The sequence below is a fragment of the Chinchilla lanigera genome, unplaced genomic scaffold, assembly GCF_000276665.1.
Source record: "Chinchilla lanigera isolate Chin_1 unplaced genomic scaffold, ChiLan1.0 scaffold00036, whole genome shotgun sequence".
Lineage (NCBI taxonomy): Eukaryota > Metazoa > Chordata > Mammalia > Rodentia > Chinchillidae > Chinchilla > Chinchilla lanigera.
The window spans coordinates 19,428,857-19,444,069 of NW_004955437.1; the positions used below are offsets into that span (position 1 = coordinate 19,428,857).

Here is a 15,213-nt window from a genome sequence, read left to right on the forward strand (position 1 = left end):
CTTTTTTGTTTGTTTGTTTTTAATACCAGGAATCAAACTCACAGCTTCATGCTTCACGCAGGCACTGTGCGCCTGAGCTATATCCCCAGCTACACAGTAACTCTTCATACTTGAATGGCTGTAGTAAAAAAAAGGAAAATAAATGTTGGCAAAGATGTGTAGAAACAGGACCCTCATGCATTGTTGCTATGGTAGGAACACACAATAGTTTAACCCCAAGGACTACTGTGGAGCTCAGGATAGAACAAAAGAGCGTGTGCTTAGTATGTGCAAGGCCCTGGGTTCAATCCCCAGCACCACAAAAAGAAAAAAAAGTTTAAAGGGAATTGTCCTATGACCCAGCATTTACACTCCTGGCTATATATACAGAGAAACTGAGAACATGCATTAACACAGATACTTGTGCACAAATGTTACAGCAGTGTTATTTATAACAGTCATATAAACAAATGTGTGTGTACATACACTGGAATAGTATTTAACCCTAGAAGGGAATGAAGTGTATCCAAAGTGTGATTGTGAGGGTAACAAGGGAGAGGGGAGGGAGAAAGGATAGAAGGGAAAAGTAAAAAATGAGAAAAGAAGGAAAACACGGAAACAAAGCTTCTGTAAATGGGGAAGGCAGGTGGGGTTGAAGGGCGGGTAGGGGACTGGGAAAAAAAGACAAATTATATCATGTACAGGTGCAGATTCTCCACGATGAATGTGATCATAATGTATATCTAAAATGTACCAATAAAATCTGATTAAAAAAGCAAAGTGATCAAAGCATATGTTGAATGTATAAATTTTAAAAAGTTACTACAGTAAAAGACATATTGCCATTTATTCCCCCCTGCTTGTTTCAAACACACTTGTCCCATTGTTCTTGCTACTTTTTTTTTTTTTTTTTTGAGGTAAGATCTCGTTATGTAGCCCAGATTGGCCTTGAACTCACAGTGATCCTCCAGCTTCAGCCTCCCGAATGCTGGGATTATAGGCATGTGCCACCATGCCCGGCTCTTGCTGCCTTCTGAAGCAGCTCTGGAAATCCTCTTTTGTGAGTGTCTTTACTTGCATTATTGTGGCTGCTTTGATGTCCTGAGTTGATGCAAAGAGATTACTTTTCATGGTCATTTTGACTTTGGGGAAGAGCCAGAAGTCACCTGGTGCCACATCTGGTGAACAAGGTGGATGAGGACACGCTGTAATGCTTTTATGAGCCTGCCTCTCTGTTGGACGGCACTCGACAGCAGCATTCACTGCTGTATCTTTGATCACACCTTATAAAGGCACTCACCAAAGAGGACTTCTAGAACTGCTTCTGAAAGTGGCAAGAAGGATGGATAAGTGTGTGCAAACTGAGGTGGCTATTTTGAGGGGGAGTGGTGGCAGTCTGGTTGTTTTTTTTTTTTTGCAAGTGTGTCTTTTACTATGATAAAATTTTAAAAATTTAAATACACCATAATTTTGGTCAACCTATGTACGTACATCCAACTTGGATCAACTTGGAAAACATTATGCTGTTGGGCATGGTGGTGCACTTGGGAGGCTAAGACAGGAGGATCAGTACAAGTTCAAGGCCAGCCGAGGCTACATAGTGAGTCCAAGACCAGCCTGAACTACACAATGAGACTCTGTCTCAAAAAACAAACAAACAAACAAAACAAAACAAAAGTTATGCTAAGTGAAAGGAACCAGTTATAGAGGTCCTATATTATGGATATGATTCCTTTTATATGCTCTGTCCAGAATAGGCAGATTCAAAGATTCAGGAAGCAAATTAGACATTACCAAGGGATGGGGAATGATTATTTATGCAGTGGCTATGGAGTGTTTTTATGGAGTGATTAAAAGGTTTTGAATCCAACAAGAGCTGGAACCTTACAACATTGTGAATATGCTAAATATCACTGAACTGTATACTTTATTTATTTTTTGAGACAGGGTCTCACTGTGCAGTTCAGGCTGGCCTTGAGCTCACTTTGTAGCCCAGGCTGGTCTTGAACTCTCAAGGATCCTCCTGCCTCAGCCTCCCAAGAGCTGGGATTACAGGTGTGCACCACCACACCTGGCTTGAACTGTATACTTTAAAGCAGTAAATTGTAGGTTAAATGAACTTCACTTCAGTTATAAGAAAAAGGACTCATGAGTTATACAGTATTTACTTTCATGTTTCCCTGAGACAAAGGTATTAAAGTGCATCATTCCGGAGGAGGATGACCATGGTGGATGTGGCAGCTCCACTGTCTGAGTGGCTCCACATTTTTCACTCATCTTCTTTGGCAGAATTTATTCTTTAAACACTTTTTTTTTTTTTTTGGTTTTTCTCCGGTACCGGGAACCGAACCCACGACCTTGCGCTTGCCAGGCAGGCGCTTTTGCCGCTGAGCTAAATCCCCAGCCCCTTGGCAGAATTTATTCTTGTTTTGTTTGTTTTTTGTTTATCTTTTTGAGACAGGGTCTCACTATGTACTGCAGGCTGGCCTCATGGCAGTCCTCTTGCCTCAGCCTTCTAGGTGCTGGGATTTCAGGCTTATGCCACCATGCCTGGCTCTTGCCATTACTTTTGTATGGGATGAGTTTCTTATTTCTCTCCCTTTGATAACAGGACCGTGGAGTCGACAGCTCTGTTTTCCAAAATCCCAAAAAGCTTCACCTTACGATTGGGATGTTGGTGCTTCTGAGTGAGCAAGAGATCCAGCAGACTTGTGAGCTGCTCCAGCGCTGTAAAGAGGAATTCATTAAGTGAGTGAGCTGCAGGGGAGGAGTAAATGCAGGGTGGGCAAGGGGGGCCACTCAGCCTGCTTCTTTTTGATAGACTTAGTTTTGGAGCAGGAAGCTGCATGACATGAGCAAGGTTTGTTCACTCACCCATTTGTAGCACTTAACAGTGGACCATTTTCTGAAGGTTGAAAATGGTTTTGAAGCATAGATTTACAAATTTGTAGGGACTCTGCCTAAATTGCATTTATTCACTAGGTATATTTTGTTCTTAAATAGAACAGCTCATCATTTTCTCCAAAATAATACATTACTACACTTAGTGGTTTAAACAACACAGATTTATTATCTGTGGGTCGGAAGACTTACATGGATTTCACTGGGCTAAAATCAAGGTGCTGTAACTGGGCTTTGTGGCTGCTTGCCTGTAATCCCAGCACTCGGGACACTGAGGCAGGAGGATCACTGTGAGTTCAAGGCCTGCCTGGGCTACATAGTGACTATACAGAGAGACCTTGTCTCAAAAAAAAAGAAAAAAAGTGCAGGACCTACACTAATGTAACAATGGATTTTTTTTTTTTTTTTGAGACAGGGTTTCTCTCTGTAGTTCAGGCTGGCCTTGAACTCACAGCAGTCCTCCTGCGTTGGCTTCAAAACCTTTATCATATAACCCTGGCTAGCCTTGAACTCACAGCAGTCCTCCTGCGTTGGCTTCCCCAGTACTGGGAGGACAGGCATGCACTGCCACACCCAGCAGTTAATTTCTTACTGGGTAGGACAAGGCAAATTTTTTCTCTAGTTGTACTGTACATGAAACAGTGTAATACAATGACTTATTCTGGGGCCAGTTATACTTTTTCACTAATTGTTTCAAAGAAATGGTATTTTTCTTGAGCAAAATCGTAAGCTGTTTGGGTTGTGCAGTCTGCTTGTCCCTTCTGATGTGAGAAAGCAGAAGCTTCCTTGCCGTTTGCTCAGTGATGGGTGTGCCTCTTCTCTCTTGGTCTTACCTAAGGTTCAAAAGCATTTGGTGCACATCATTAGAAATTTGCAGTTTTCCTGTTATGAAATAAAACTTTATTCTTTATCTTATAAAGCAGGATAATTTTACCTGGTTAAAGAGTTCTGATCCTTTAATATATTTCCAGTTCACTTTTTGCTAAATTGAAAGCAGCTGCATTTTCTTGGCTGCCTTTAGGATAATCCTGCTACAGTTTGAAAGTAGATAAAATATTTGTGTAAAGAGGTATTTGTTCTTACCTTATGAAAATCAGGTCACAGGTTCTTAATCACTGGAGCTTTATCCTGAGCTATGTGAAGATTTAGCTGAGTTTTTCCTTTTGTATCTCTTGGTGCCTTTTGTGACTAAACGCCAAGTCTGAGCCCTTAAGCATGTCAGAGTTGAGTGCATAGGGAATAACGAACAGTCTTAATAGTTCCTGAGCATTTTTGACATGACAGGATGAAAACAGTAATTGTAGTTTTTCAAATTCAGCAAAGCTTTTGAAATAGGACAAAGTTACCCTGCCAAAAAATCTGCAGTGCATGCAAAAATTTGTTTGAAGATGCTCTTTTCAGAAAGCTGGAAAGACAAAATCAGTAAGTGAAATAAAGCAAGCCTCCCCAGCTCGAGTACCTTCCCCTGCCACAGGCGCTTGTTTATAAAGTGTATAGTGCAGCCAGGTGATGCATGCCCATAATCCCAGCACTCTGAAAGGCTGAGGCAGGAGGATGTAGCCCAGCTCAGGCAATTTAGCAAGACCGTGTGTTCAAAAGGGGTGGGGGACTGAGATATACAGTAGCTCAGCATGAAGGCCCTGGGTTTGACACCCCCTCCCCATGTAGTGCAAAATTAACTTACTTCTGAGAAGGAGGATGAGAATCAGAATTGGTTATTTGGATTGGTTGGAGAAGGCTTATTTCTCTTAGTGGAAGAGATTTCTGGGGGAAAAAAAGGAGGGGAAGGAAGGGGGAGAGAAGGGGGGAACCCACGGAATACTTTTATTAAAGCCCTGGGGGGTAAATCTAACTTCTTTGCTTATTCTTGCTCTTTGATCTCAACCTTTGCTCTTGGTACAGTAGGAGAAAGAATGTCAGTACATAATGGTATTTCTAACCTGAACCCTTTAGGATGCAAAAATTCTAAATTAAAACATGAAAAGGAAAACACTGAGAATAAATTGGCCCATCTGCAGTGTGCAGAACCTTAATCTGAGGTCGTTTTAAAGCCATGTGTTAAAATAAACATGGGGCTGGGGCTGGGGCTGTAACTTGGTTGCGAGAGCACTTGCCTAGTGCAGGAGGCTGGGCTCAAGCCTCAGCAGTGCTAACTCATTAGTGTAAAATAACTGTATTATGTTGGAATTTGCTTAAATCTGCAGTGCTACATAGATACTTAAAAGAAATGGGTAGTTGAGTATGTTTTAAATTTTGGGGTCCTTTTTGCCTGAGAGGGTGCTATCTTCCCAGCTGGGAGCAGGGTTCTCATTTCAGTTCTTAGGCTGCAGGCTTCTGAAGCTCTATAGATTTTGAATGAATTATTCAGTGTTTAGCAAATGCTGAAGCTCTGAATGTGTCCCTTGTGACTTCTCTATGAGATATAGGACAGAGGCAGCGCCGTGGCTTGGGATGTGGAGCAGCAACAAACACACTGCGCTTCTCTAGCTCGTGTCACCCTGCCTGTGCCTGAGCACTCCTGTGGGCCTGGGCCCACCCAGACAGACTTAAAAGGGACAAAGAGAGGAGAGCAGAGGTGAGAAAATAGCCCTGGGCAAGTGTTCATCCTAATCGCTGTCTCAGGAGCCACTCAGTTGGAAGGTGGCATCGTTGGGCCACCAAGGCAAAGAGCATTCAGCAGGCAGACAGACTGGGTTCCTCTTCACCACCCTTTTTGATGAGTCTTAGGGTGGGTTGTGAGAATCTTTGTTTCCACTCACAGAGTAGCCTTTGGGTCCCCTTACCTTGTTTCTTTTTTTCTTGTTGTTGCATCCTTAAACCTACAGATTTAAGATTATAGCAAAGACACACATACAAAAGAAATGTTAAAGTGAGGGGGCTGGGAGTGTAGTGGCTCTGTGGTAGAGCGCTTGCTTGGCACGCCTGAGGCCCTGGGTTGGATCCAGAGCAACAAACAAACAAGTCAGTAAGTAAATAAATAAGGGGGTTGTCAGAAAGTATAAGGAGGGGGTGGAGAGAAAATTTTACCTGAAAACCAAGGTAAGATAATTACTGTGCTGTAGTATTAAAATTTGGTGTTTTCTGTCACCAGGATACTACCTAAACTAAATTCTAAAAAAAACCACACTGGTTTACTGTTGTTCTTATCTGATAAACAGCAGTATAACCGTTTTTTAGAAGATAATCCTTTTGTGTTCTAAGCCCATGAAAAAAAATTTTAAAGTAAATTTTAATGTAAAGAACACAGCCAGAAGCTGGGCATGGTGGTGCACACCTGTAATCCCAGCACTCAGGAGGATCCAAGAGTTCAAGTCCAGCCTGGGGTACACAGTGAGTTTAAGGCCAGCCTAAACTGCATAGTGAGACCCTGTCACAAAAAGACAAAGAATAAATAAAAACAACAGAGTCAGAGCCAGGTGACACACACCTGGAATCCCAGCATTTGGGAGGCAGAAGGATCACAAATTCAAGCCCAGCCAGGGCCACATAGTAAGTTCAAGGTCAATCTGGACTACGTGGTGAGACCCTGTTTCAAAACACACTCCACCACCCAGTCAAGAATGTTGTTTCTTCAGTGATGATTGGTTATGGCCAGGGATATAGCTCAGTGGCATAGGTGCCTTCCTGGCAAGCGCAAGGTCCTGAGTTCGAGTCCCAGCACTAAACAAAACAAAATAAAACAAAACAGTGATGACTGGTTATTGTCTTGGTTACTTTCTTGTTGCGGAGACACAATACCTGATACCCACAAATTAAAGGAGAGGTTGATTTTGGTTTATGGTTTGTAGAGGTTTCAGTTCATAGCTGGCTGGCTCCAAGGCAGGGCGGCACGGCAGAGGGGCAGGGCAGGGGAGGCTTGCTCAAGGCAGGGCAGGGTAGGGCAGGCAGGCAGCAGCTAGAGATCAAGGGAGAAGGAAGGAAGTTACATCCTTCCAGGCCCCAGTGACCCACCTCCTCCCTCCAGGCTTCCCCTCTCAGCACTTCCCCAGAGATCCACCTATGCATGCGCAAGGCTTTGGGGGCATGTACTGTAGTTGAATTCATAACTGTTTCCCTAGAATGGGCTCCTAGAACAGAACTCTTATGCAGATGTTTTTATTTTCATGAGTGGACGTCTGTAGTACATGATGAGTACATTCCTTGAGGGGGTTGGTGCGTGTCACATCGCGTCTCCCTTCTCTCTGCCCCTTTTTGAAGGTTTTTATAACTATTGCCGGATTGCTTCTAAAGATGCCATAACCAGTGTACACGGCTACCTTGTTAAGAGTGAAATGTGGTGTGTAACTTGTGGAAATAATGAAGAGACGTCGGCCTCTGAGCGATGGGCCAACACAGACAGTGTCTTTGCCAATCACAATTCTCATCCCACAGCTTTTTCTCTCAGAGTGTGCTAATAAATAGATAGGGGTAAGTAATAGTGTGACACTGGAAGACTTTGCTGTGTTTTTCAGCTTTATACATTGGACATTTATTAAAATTTTTTTTTTCCGGTACCAGGAATCGAACTCATGACCTCATGCTTGCCAGGCAAGCACTGTGCCGCTGAGCTAAATCCCCAGCCCCGACATTTATTAATTTTGCGAGTAGGAGGACTATTAGAGAATGTTATCAGAAAAAATCCACAGCTTTGTTGATATTAACCATGTTTCTTAGCTTAAACAGTTTTAGGAGTCTAATGTTTTTTCTTTTGCAGTGACATTACAAGGGGCACACCCCTGGAAGTGGAGATGGCCGGGATAGAGTACATGAACGACGACCCCGGGATGGTGGATGTGCTCTACGCCAAAGTCCACATGAAAGATGGCTCCAACAGGTGCATTTCCGGGTGCCTCTTTGCTGCAGTTGAGAGGGACTTAAAAGTATCCTGGAGTTCATTTTGATGCCTCTTCTTTAAGACCTTACTATTTATTTTTTTTCCGGTACTGGGAATCAAACTCACGACCTTGTGCTTGCCAGGCAGGCGCTGTGCTGCTGACCTAAATCCCCAGCCCCTAGTTTATTTTTTTTAAAGATCTTACTATTTTATTTTTTTTATTTTATTTTATTTTATTTTTAAATTTTTTTTATTTTAAAGAGTAAAAGAAGGATAACATAATAATAGGGGGGGGCTTACCAAATTACAGACAAAGTGGTAGGAAATTATCAATGGTTATTGTTTTACATATTGTTATCTACAAGATAGTTTCTCAGGAAAACAAATAGACAAATAATAGTGAGTTACAGACAAAAGAGGTAGGAGATTATCAATAGTTGTTGTACTATACTTAGGTATCGTCAAAGTGGCTTCTAAAGAATATAAATAGAACTATACATGAGTGACCTACTGAATAATCATTCAATAATTCTCAATGGTTGTTGTAGGAAACACATAATAATAAACATGGATTCATTTATGAAATAGGATAGGAACAATACAAACATTACAGAGTTATGGATAGATTAGTAGGAAAATATCAGTGACTGCTGTAATACATGGTGATATCTTCAAAGTGGTTTCTCAGGAAGACAGAGATACTCCAGAAGGATCTAACAAGTAGTTACAGCCTAAGGGTTGTCAAAAATCAATTGAGCTGTCTGGGGCGAAAGCCATTTTTGGTAGCGTTTTCTCTCTAGCTTCCCATTGCGTTGGGACCCCACAACCAGTTAGTGTCCTCTCCCCAGCTGTCAGCACAGGCAGAAGGAATCCTGCTGCAGACTTTGCTGGAGCTCCACCACAGCCTGTACTGTCAGGGGAAGAATGGCTTCCAGGGAGTCTCTGCAGGTATTGTGCAAGGTCCTCCTGGTTTATAGCTTCCAAGTGGCTCTTGTGACCCCAGTCCACAGGACCTCTGACTCCATGGGCTTAGTCTGCATTCTCATGTTCTCTGAGTCCTTGTTCAGCAGCTGTTCCTCCGCTGGCTCTGGACCTTTCTGGTTCTCAATGGCAGGAGCAAGAGTGGCCCATTGTATGGCATATATTCCCAGGGGTTGTTCAAAGTTTGAATGATTCACACATGTCCGTGGGTGGGCATCTGCAGTTGGTGCATGGTGGACCAATTGTGTCATTTTTTCTCTGTGTCATGATAGATCTCAATTGAGCGGAAGTGCACAACAGCGCTCGCTGCCGCATGGCTCCCCGTGCGCTGGGGGCCCTCCCTCCAGGGGCCTATGAGGCAGGAAGCTAGCCAGCCAGAAGACCGACGCTCCCTGCCCATGGCTCCCTGTGCACCAGAAGCCCTCCTTCTGGGGGCCTACGAGGCAGGGAGTGAGCCGCCGGTCCGAAGACCCGCGCTCCCCGCCCGTGGCTCCCCATGTGTCGGGGGCCAGATCTTACTATTTTAAAGAGTGTGTCTATTCTTTCTTCCTTTTTTTTTTTTTTTAACAGTAGGCTAGTATGTTTGTCAAAAGAGGAATTTGTTACAGGAAAAAGTATCAGATTTTTAGTCTGAAAATGATTAAGTTACTTGGAAGTGACTATTGTTAGAAACAACCCAGTTTCTGTGGAATTGGTCTTTTATATTTTCTTGGATAATAGGAGGCAGGAAGGATGGCTTCTGGGGTGGGAGGTTCAGATGGGACATAAGGCAGGCGTAAATACGAGGGCAATGTGGGGATTGAAATGTGACCAACATTTTAGGATTATTAAGACTAAAGTAACGGATATAAAATGCTTACAACCATGTTCAGCACATACTAACATCACCAAAACATGAAAACGTTTGCTATTTTTAATTTTTGTTATTACTATACCTCGGCCCTTCCTGGAGGTTCCCAGCCTGCAGTCCATCCACACCATCTCTGAGGCTGGCCTAGAGCCGGTTCCAGTGTGAATGTCTGCATCGACTCAGGGGCTGTGCTGAGCAGAGACACCCACCTAGAGTTGGAAATTTGCTTTTGTGTGGTTTTTATTTAGGGAAAGGTAGTGCAGGGATCACACTGAATCATAAATCCTCTCAGGAAGCTCTAGGCAGGTCATCAAACTTTAATTGCCTTCCTATAGGATCTCTTAGAAGCTTTCCATTGAATTGATAATCTCAATTATCTCTTGTAATTCATTTGGAACTAAATTTTGAGGAGGACGAAAGGAAAATAGTGTAAAATGGTACAGAATCGATTTATGTGTCCTGTGCCAGATTTTTTCCATAGGTACCTAGCATATGCTTAAAGGGCATAGTAGTGACCCTTCCTTAAAAACCAGGGGTGTGTTCCTCCTTAACCTTAGATGGTGTGGTAGAGCATCTCACAACATTTCTGCCAGGTTGCACTTGATAGGTGTATGGACCCTTCACTCCGCTCTAAATGCCTCCACAGTATTGTAGATTTACTTACAATGGGTGTGGTAGATAACTTTTCAATGATCTAAGGTAGTAGTCCTCAAACTTTTTGTCTTATAATCTCTTTAAATTTATAAAAATTATGAGAACTCGGAGAGCTTTTGTTTTTATGGGTTATAGCTATCAATATTTACCATATTAAATATTAAAGCTAGGAAATTTAATCTCTTAATTCTTTTTTTTTTTTTTTTTGAGATAAGGTCTTGCTCGGTATTTCAGGTTAGTCATGAACTCACTATGTAGCCCAGTCTGGCCTTGAACTTGTAATGATCCTCCTGCCTCAGCCTCTCAAGTACTGGGAATACAGATGTGTGCTAACATGCCCAGCACCTCTTAATTCCTTTAAAAAATAATAGTAATAAAATAATTTCTTGTTTTTATAAATAATGTATTTCTTATAAACATCACTGTATCATTCAAACCAAAAGAATGCAGTGAATAGGCATAGCTTTACATTTTTGTAACTATTTAATAGAAGAAAGCTAGGTTTTCATATCTGTGTCTACATTTCAGTCTGTGTCTGCAATGCATTGTTTAGACTGGGAAAAAAATGCATATATATGTGTACACAGTGTTACTGGGAGTAAATCTTAGTGGCAGAGCATTTCCCTAGCACATACGAGGCCCTGGGTTCAATCCCCATTCCTTACACACAAAGACTCACACATACGTGGTTAGAAAAGTGAGGCAGAAGTTAGCCTTTACAGATAACTGTGGCTCTTTCATACTGCTCTAAAACTTGACAAGTCATAGTTTCTTAGAGGTTCGTTGCAATATGGAATCTGAAACCTTATCAGCGAACATTTTATATCTGTTAGCATTAAAATCTTTTGCTCTTTATTGCATTTTGCTTGCATCTTTAACCCATGTTAAACAATTTTGCAACAGTGTCCTTTTAGAAAATAGTCCTTTGTTGAGTGATACCCATTTCATTACACAGTAATGAAAAATCTTTAAAGCCCTAGGAAACTGTCAAGCTCATATGGGCAGATAAACATTCTCCAAAATTCTTCTTTTCACCTGAAAGTTTGAATTTTATTGTTAGTAGAAAATACTAACAATTATTTTCCTTGAAGTTCTTTTTTGAGAAAATGTTTGCTACATAGCTGAGTCTGAATCACCATAATTTGTCTGTCAAATGTTCTTTAAAGTAAAAGTGGAGCTCCTTGGACCACGACTAGTTGAGCTCACTTACAATTCAGACAGCTCACGTGTACTTAGGTGTACAGGCAAGAGCTTCGTGCGTAGGACCAAGTTCACCACACGGAGTATTCAGAGGAGGTGCACTTAGGGGAAGAAATTTAATCATTTGGTGTTTTTGCTGCTTCATCAGGGATGAATAAAACTGATCTTTTAAAACTCTGAATGTGGGGCTGGGGATGTGGCTCAGTGGTAGAGCACATGCTTGGCATGCACAAGGCCCAGGGTTTGATCCCCAGCACCACTAAAAAATAAATAAAATAAAGCTCGTGTTGTACAGAATACTTATATACAATTTAAAAAAACCCTCTGAATGTGTAGTGGAAAATATATTAATACGGTTGATGCCACTGAAGTAATTCATGCTAAGAAAACAGCAGTTTCACCCACCATTATTTTTACACCATCAGTGTGGATGTCGTTGAAAAAGGCAAATAATGTTCTGTGTGTGTTGTCATTATTATGATGATGATTTGATAAGGATTAAATCTAGGACCTTGTAAGCCAGGCGTGGTGGTGCATGCCTGTAATCCCAGCACTCGGGAGGCTGAGGCAGGAGGATTGGGAGGCTGAGGCAGGAGGATTGGGAGGCTGAGGCACGAGGATTGGGAGGCTGAGGCAGGAGGATTGTCGCAAGTTCGACACCAGCCTGGGCTACAAAGTGAGCTCAAGGCCAGCCTGAACTGCATAGCGAGACTCTGTCTCCAAAAGGAAAAAAAAAAAAAAATTTAGGGCCTTGTGCGTGTTGAGCATATGCTCAACACAGAGATGCTCTCTTAGGCACTTTCCTCTTGCTGGGACAAAAGACCTGCCACCCATAAGTTAAAGGAGGAGAGGTTTCTGTTGCCTCAGTTTCGGGCCATGGGCGGCTGGCTGCCAGTCAGAAACAGGACGGAGATGGTTGTGGTGAAGGAAAAGGTGCTCAGCCCTAGGACCCCAAGAAACAGAGAGGGGAGGGCGTAACCAGGACCCAGTGCACAGCCTCCCGGGTCAGCCCGGGAAAGCCGCCAGCCAGGCCCTGCCTCTTAGCAGCACAGTCAGTGGTGAGCTCACCCATGGAGTTCACTGTTGAGTGTAGCACCCCCGTGATCCGTCACCTCCCCTCCACAAGAGATTTTGGGGGGACATTTTAGATCTAAACCATAATAGTTACAGCCCCTAGTATTTTAGAATAGTTTTGACCTCATAGATCCCCTAAAAGAGCCTTGAGGCCTTCAGAGGTCCGTAGACCACACTATGAGATCTTTGAGTCCAAATAAGATTTTGCTTTTTGGCAGGGAGGTTTGAGAAAGGGTCTAGCTATGTAGTTCCAGCTGGCCTTGAACTTACTGTGTAGCCCAGGCTGGCCTCAAACTCATGGATATCCTCCTGCCTCAGCCTCCCAACTGATGGGATTACAGCCATGTCCATCATGCCAGGCAAGATTTTACTTCGAACATTTAAGATTGGATAGTTTCTGGGAAAATGATAACCTTTGGTTAGTACTTATTCTTGGCTGATACTGGGTATTATCTCCACTAAATTTTCTCAACATCTGTATAAAATAGGTATGATTATTATGCCTATTTTGTAGATCAGGGAAGTTCAGAGGATTTAGGTACTCGGCTGAGGAACATATGGCAATGCCATGACCTCGATCTGAGTACTTGTGTGTTCATGTTAGACTGAGCAGGACAGACTGTGCTCTTGTTCTTATTCCTAGTGAAAGTGGGGATTTTGACTCACTATTTTTGGAAAGTGTAAAATTCATCATTTAAAAGCATATAATTTATTTATATATATACACACACATATATATATATATATATTTATAGATATATATTTGCCTTTTTGAGACAGGGTCTCGCTATGCAGTTCAGGCTGGCCTTGAGCTCACTTTGTAGCCCAGGCTGGTCTTGAACTCACAATGATCCTCCTGCCTCAGCCTCCCAAGTGCTGGGATTACAGGTGTGCACCACCATGCCCAGCCTGTAATTTAAATATAAATATATAGTTTAAAGTATATAATTCAGTGGCATTTAATACACTAAATAAACTGGGCAACCATTATCATGGTCTAGTTGTAGAACAGTTCTATTACCCTAAGGAAAATCTCGTATCTATTCAATACAATTTCTCCCCACACCCCTCCCTTCCCTGGCTTCTGACACTGCTAGTATCTGTCTCTATAGATTCACCTGTTCTGGTTATTTTCTATAAGTGGAGTCATACAATATGTGGCCTTTGCACGTCTTTTTGCACTTAGGCTAGTGGGTTTTTGTTGCTTGTTTTTTTAGTGGTACAGGGGATCGAAACCAAGGCTTTGCTCATGAGAGGCAAGTATGGTGCCACTGAACATTGCAGCATAATGTTTTCAGAGTCCATCCTTGATGTGTCAGTGTTTCATCCCTTTTTTTTTGTTTGGTCTTTTTGAAACAGGGTCTCACTATGCAGTTCAGGCTGAACTTATGCTCACTTTGTAGCCCAGGCTGGCTTCAAACTTGCAACAGTCCTCCTGCCTCAGCCTCTCAAGTGCTGGATTACAGGCGTGCACCATCATGCCTGGCCTTTTCATTCCTTTTGTGTGGTTGAATAGTAGTCTGCTGCATGGAGATACTACATTTTGTTTATGTAGACATCATTTGATGAACATTTAGATTATTTCCATTTTTTGACTAGTGTACATAGAGCTTTTTTTTTTTTTTTTTTTGAGATGGGCTCACTATGTAGTTCAGGTTGGCTTTGAACCCACTAAGGCGCCCAGGCTGGCCTTGAATTCAGAGTGATCCTCATGCCTCAGCCTCCCAAGTGCTGGGATACAGGTGTGCACCATGATGCCCAGCAATAGAGCTGTTTTTAATTCTTTTGGGTTGACTCACTTAAACTGTTTTAAAGTCATGGGTTTAATTTCCTTGATTAATCATAGAATTAGCGAGCACCATAGCTGCTCAGCTTGACCTTTGCTTATTTGTTTCCATATTCTCTGTGATAGGACTTCTTCGTTTTGTTTTGTTTTTTGTTTTGTTTTTTTGATGCAGAGTCTTGGTATTTAGCTTAGGCCTTGAACTCATTATGTAGTACAGGCTGGCCTCAGACTCATGGTGATCCTCTTGCCTCAGCCTCCCAAGCACTGGGATTACAGGCTTGTGCCATTGCACCTGGCTGGATTTATTTTTGTTAGTTGGTGCTGTTAATGGATTGTGTAGCTTCTGGGGAAATAACTTAATTTTTGATTAGCATTTACTCTTGTCTGACATTGTGTTAAAATAACATTACTGAGCTGGGGGTGTAGCTCAGCGGTAGAAGTCAGGCTTTGTACGTGTGCATTCCTGGGTTCAGTCCCTCGTAGTGCACACGCACACACAGAAGCATCTTATCATCATTTAATCTTTGCAATATCTGTGTAAGAGAGACACTGTTATGCAACTGTGCAGTTGAAATTTACTGTTATAAAACTGAAATCTGTGCTAGCCTATAGACATGCAGTTAACGTAGCACCATATGGAACATTACATTGGATTATAATGTTTTATTAAACAAAATAGTGGATTTTTCCTAATCTAGGGCTTTGATTCTGTTTCAGTGTACACATGGCAGAGACTGCACAGTTTTGGTTCACCACCTTCCTGGTGGCTCGCAGAGGGAAAAGAGTGGTCACTGGGAATGATAAAATTATTAGCTTGAGTGTTTACCTTGTGCTCTAGTGGTTTAACTCTTAGTTTTATAGGTCTTCAAGTATAGAGAATAATAGGTTTGAGATTAGAAGAAAATAAGAGCTATAGAACCTCGATTGTCTTTGAAGACAGCGCTCAGACCTAATTTGTGCCCACACTAATGAAAA

At 42.2% G+C, this 15,213-nt stretch overlaps 1 protein-coding gene across 3 annotated transcripts in view; it reads left to right on the forward strand.

The window, feature by feature from the left end:
- Positions 1 to 15,213, forward strand: part of Ascc1 (activating signal cointegrator 1 complex subunit 1) — a 105,779-nt gene that overhangs the window by 47,578 nt on the left and 42,988 nt on the right. For all 3 annotated transcript variants that reach the window (XM_013516958.1, XM_013516956.1, XM_005390016.2), the window contains 2 exons: positions 2,591 to 2,727; positions 7,574 to 7,693. In XM_013516958.1, coding sequence (XP_013372412.1) covers positions 2,591 to 2,727; positions 7,574 to 7,693 — 257 coding nt within the window. The remainder of the gene's footprint in view (positions 1 to 2,590; positions 2,728 to 7,573; positions 7,694 to 15,213) is intronic.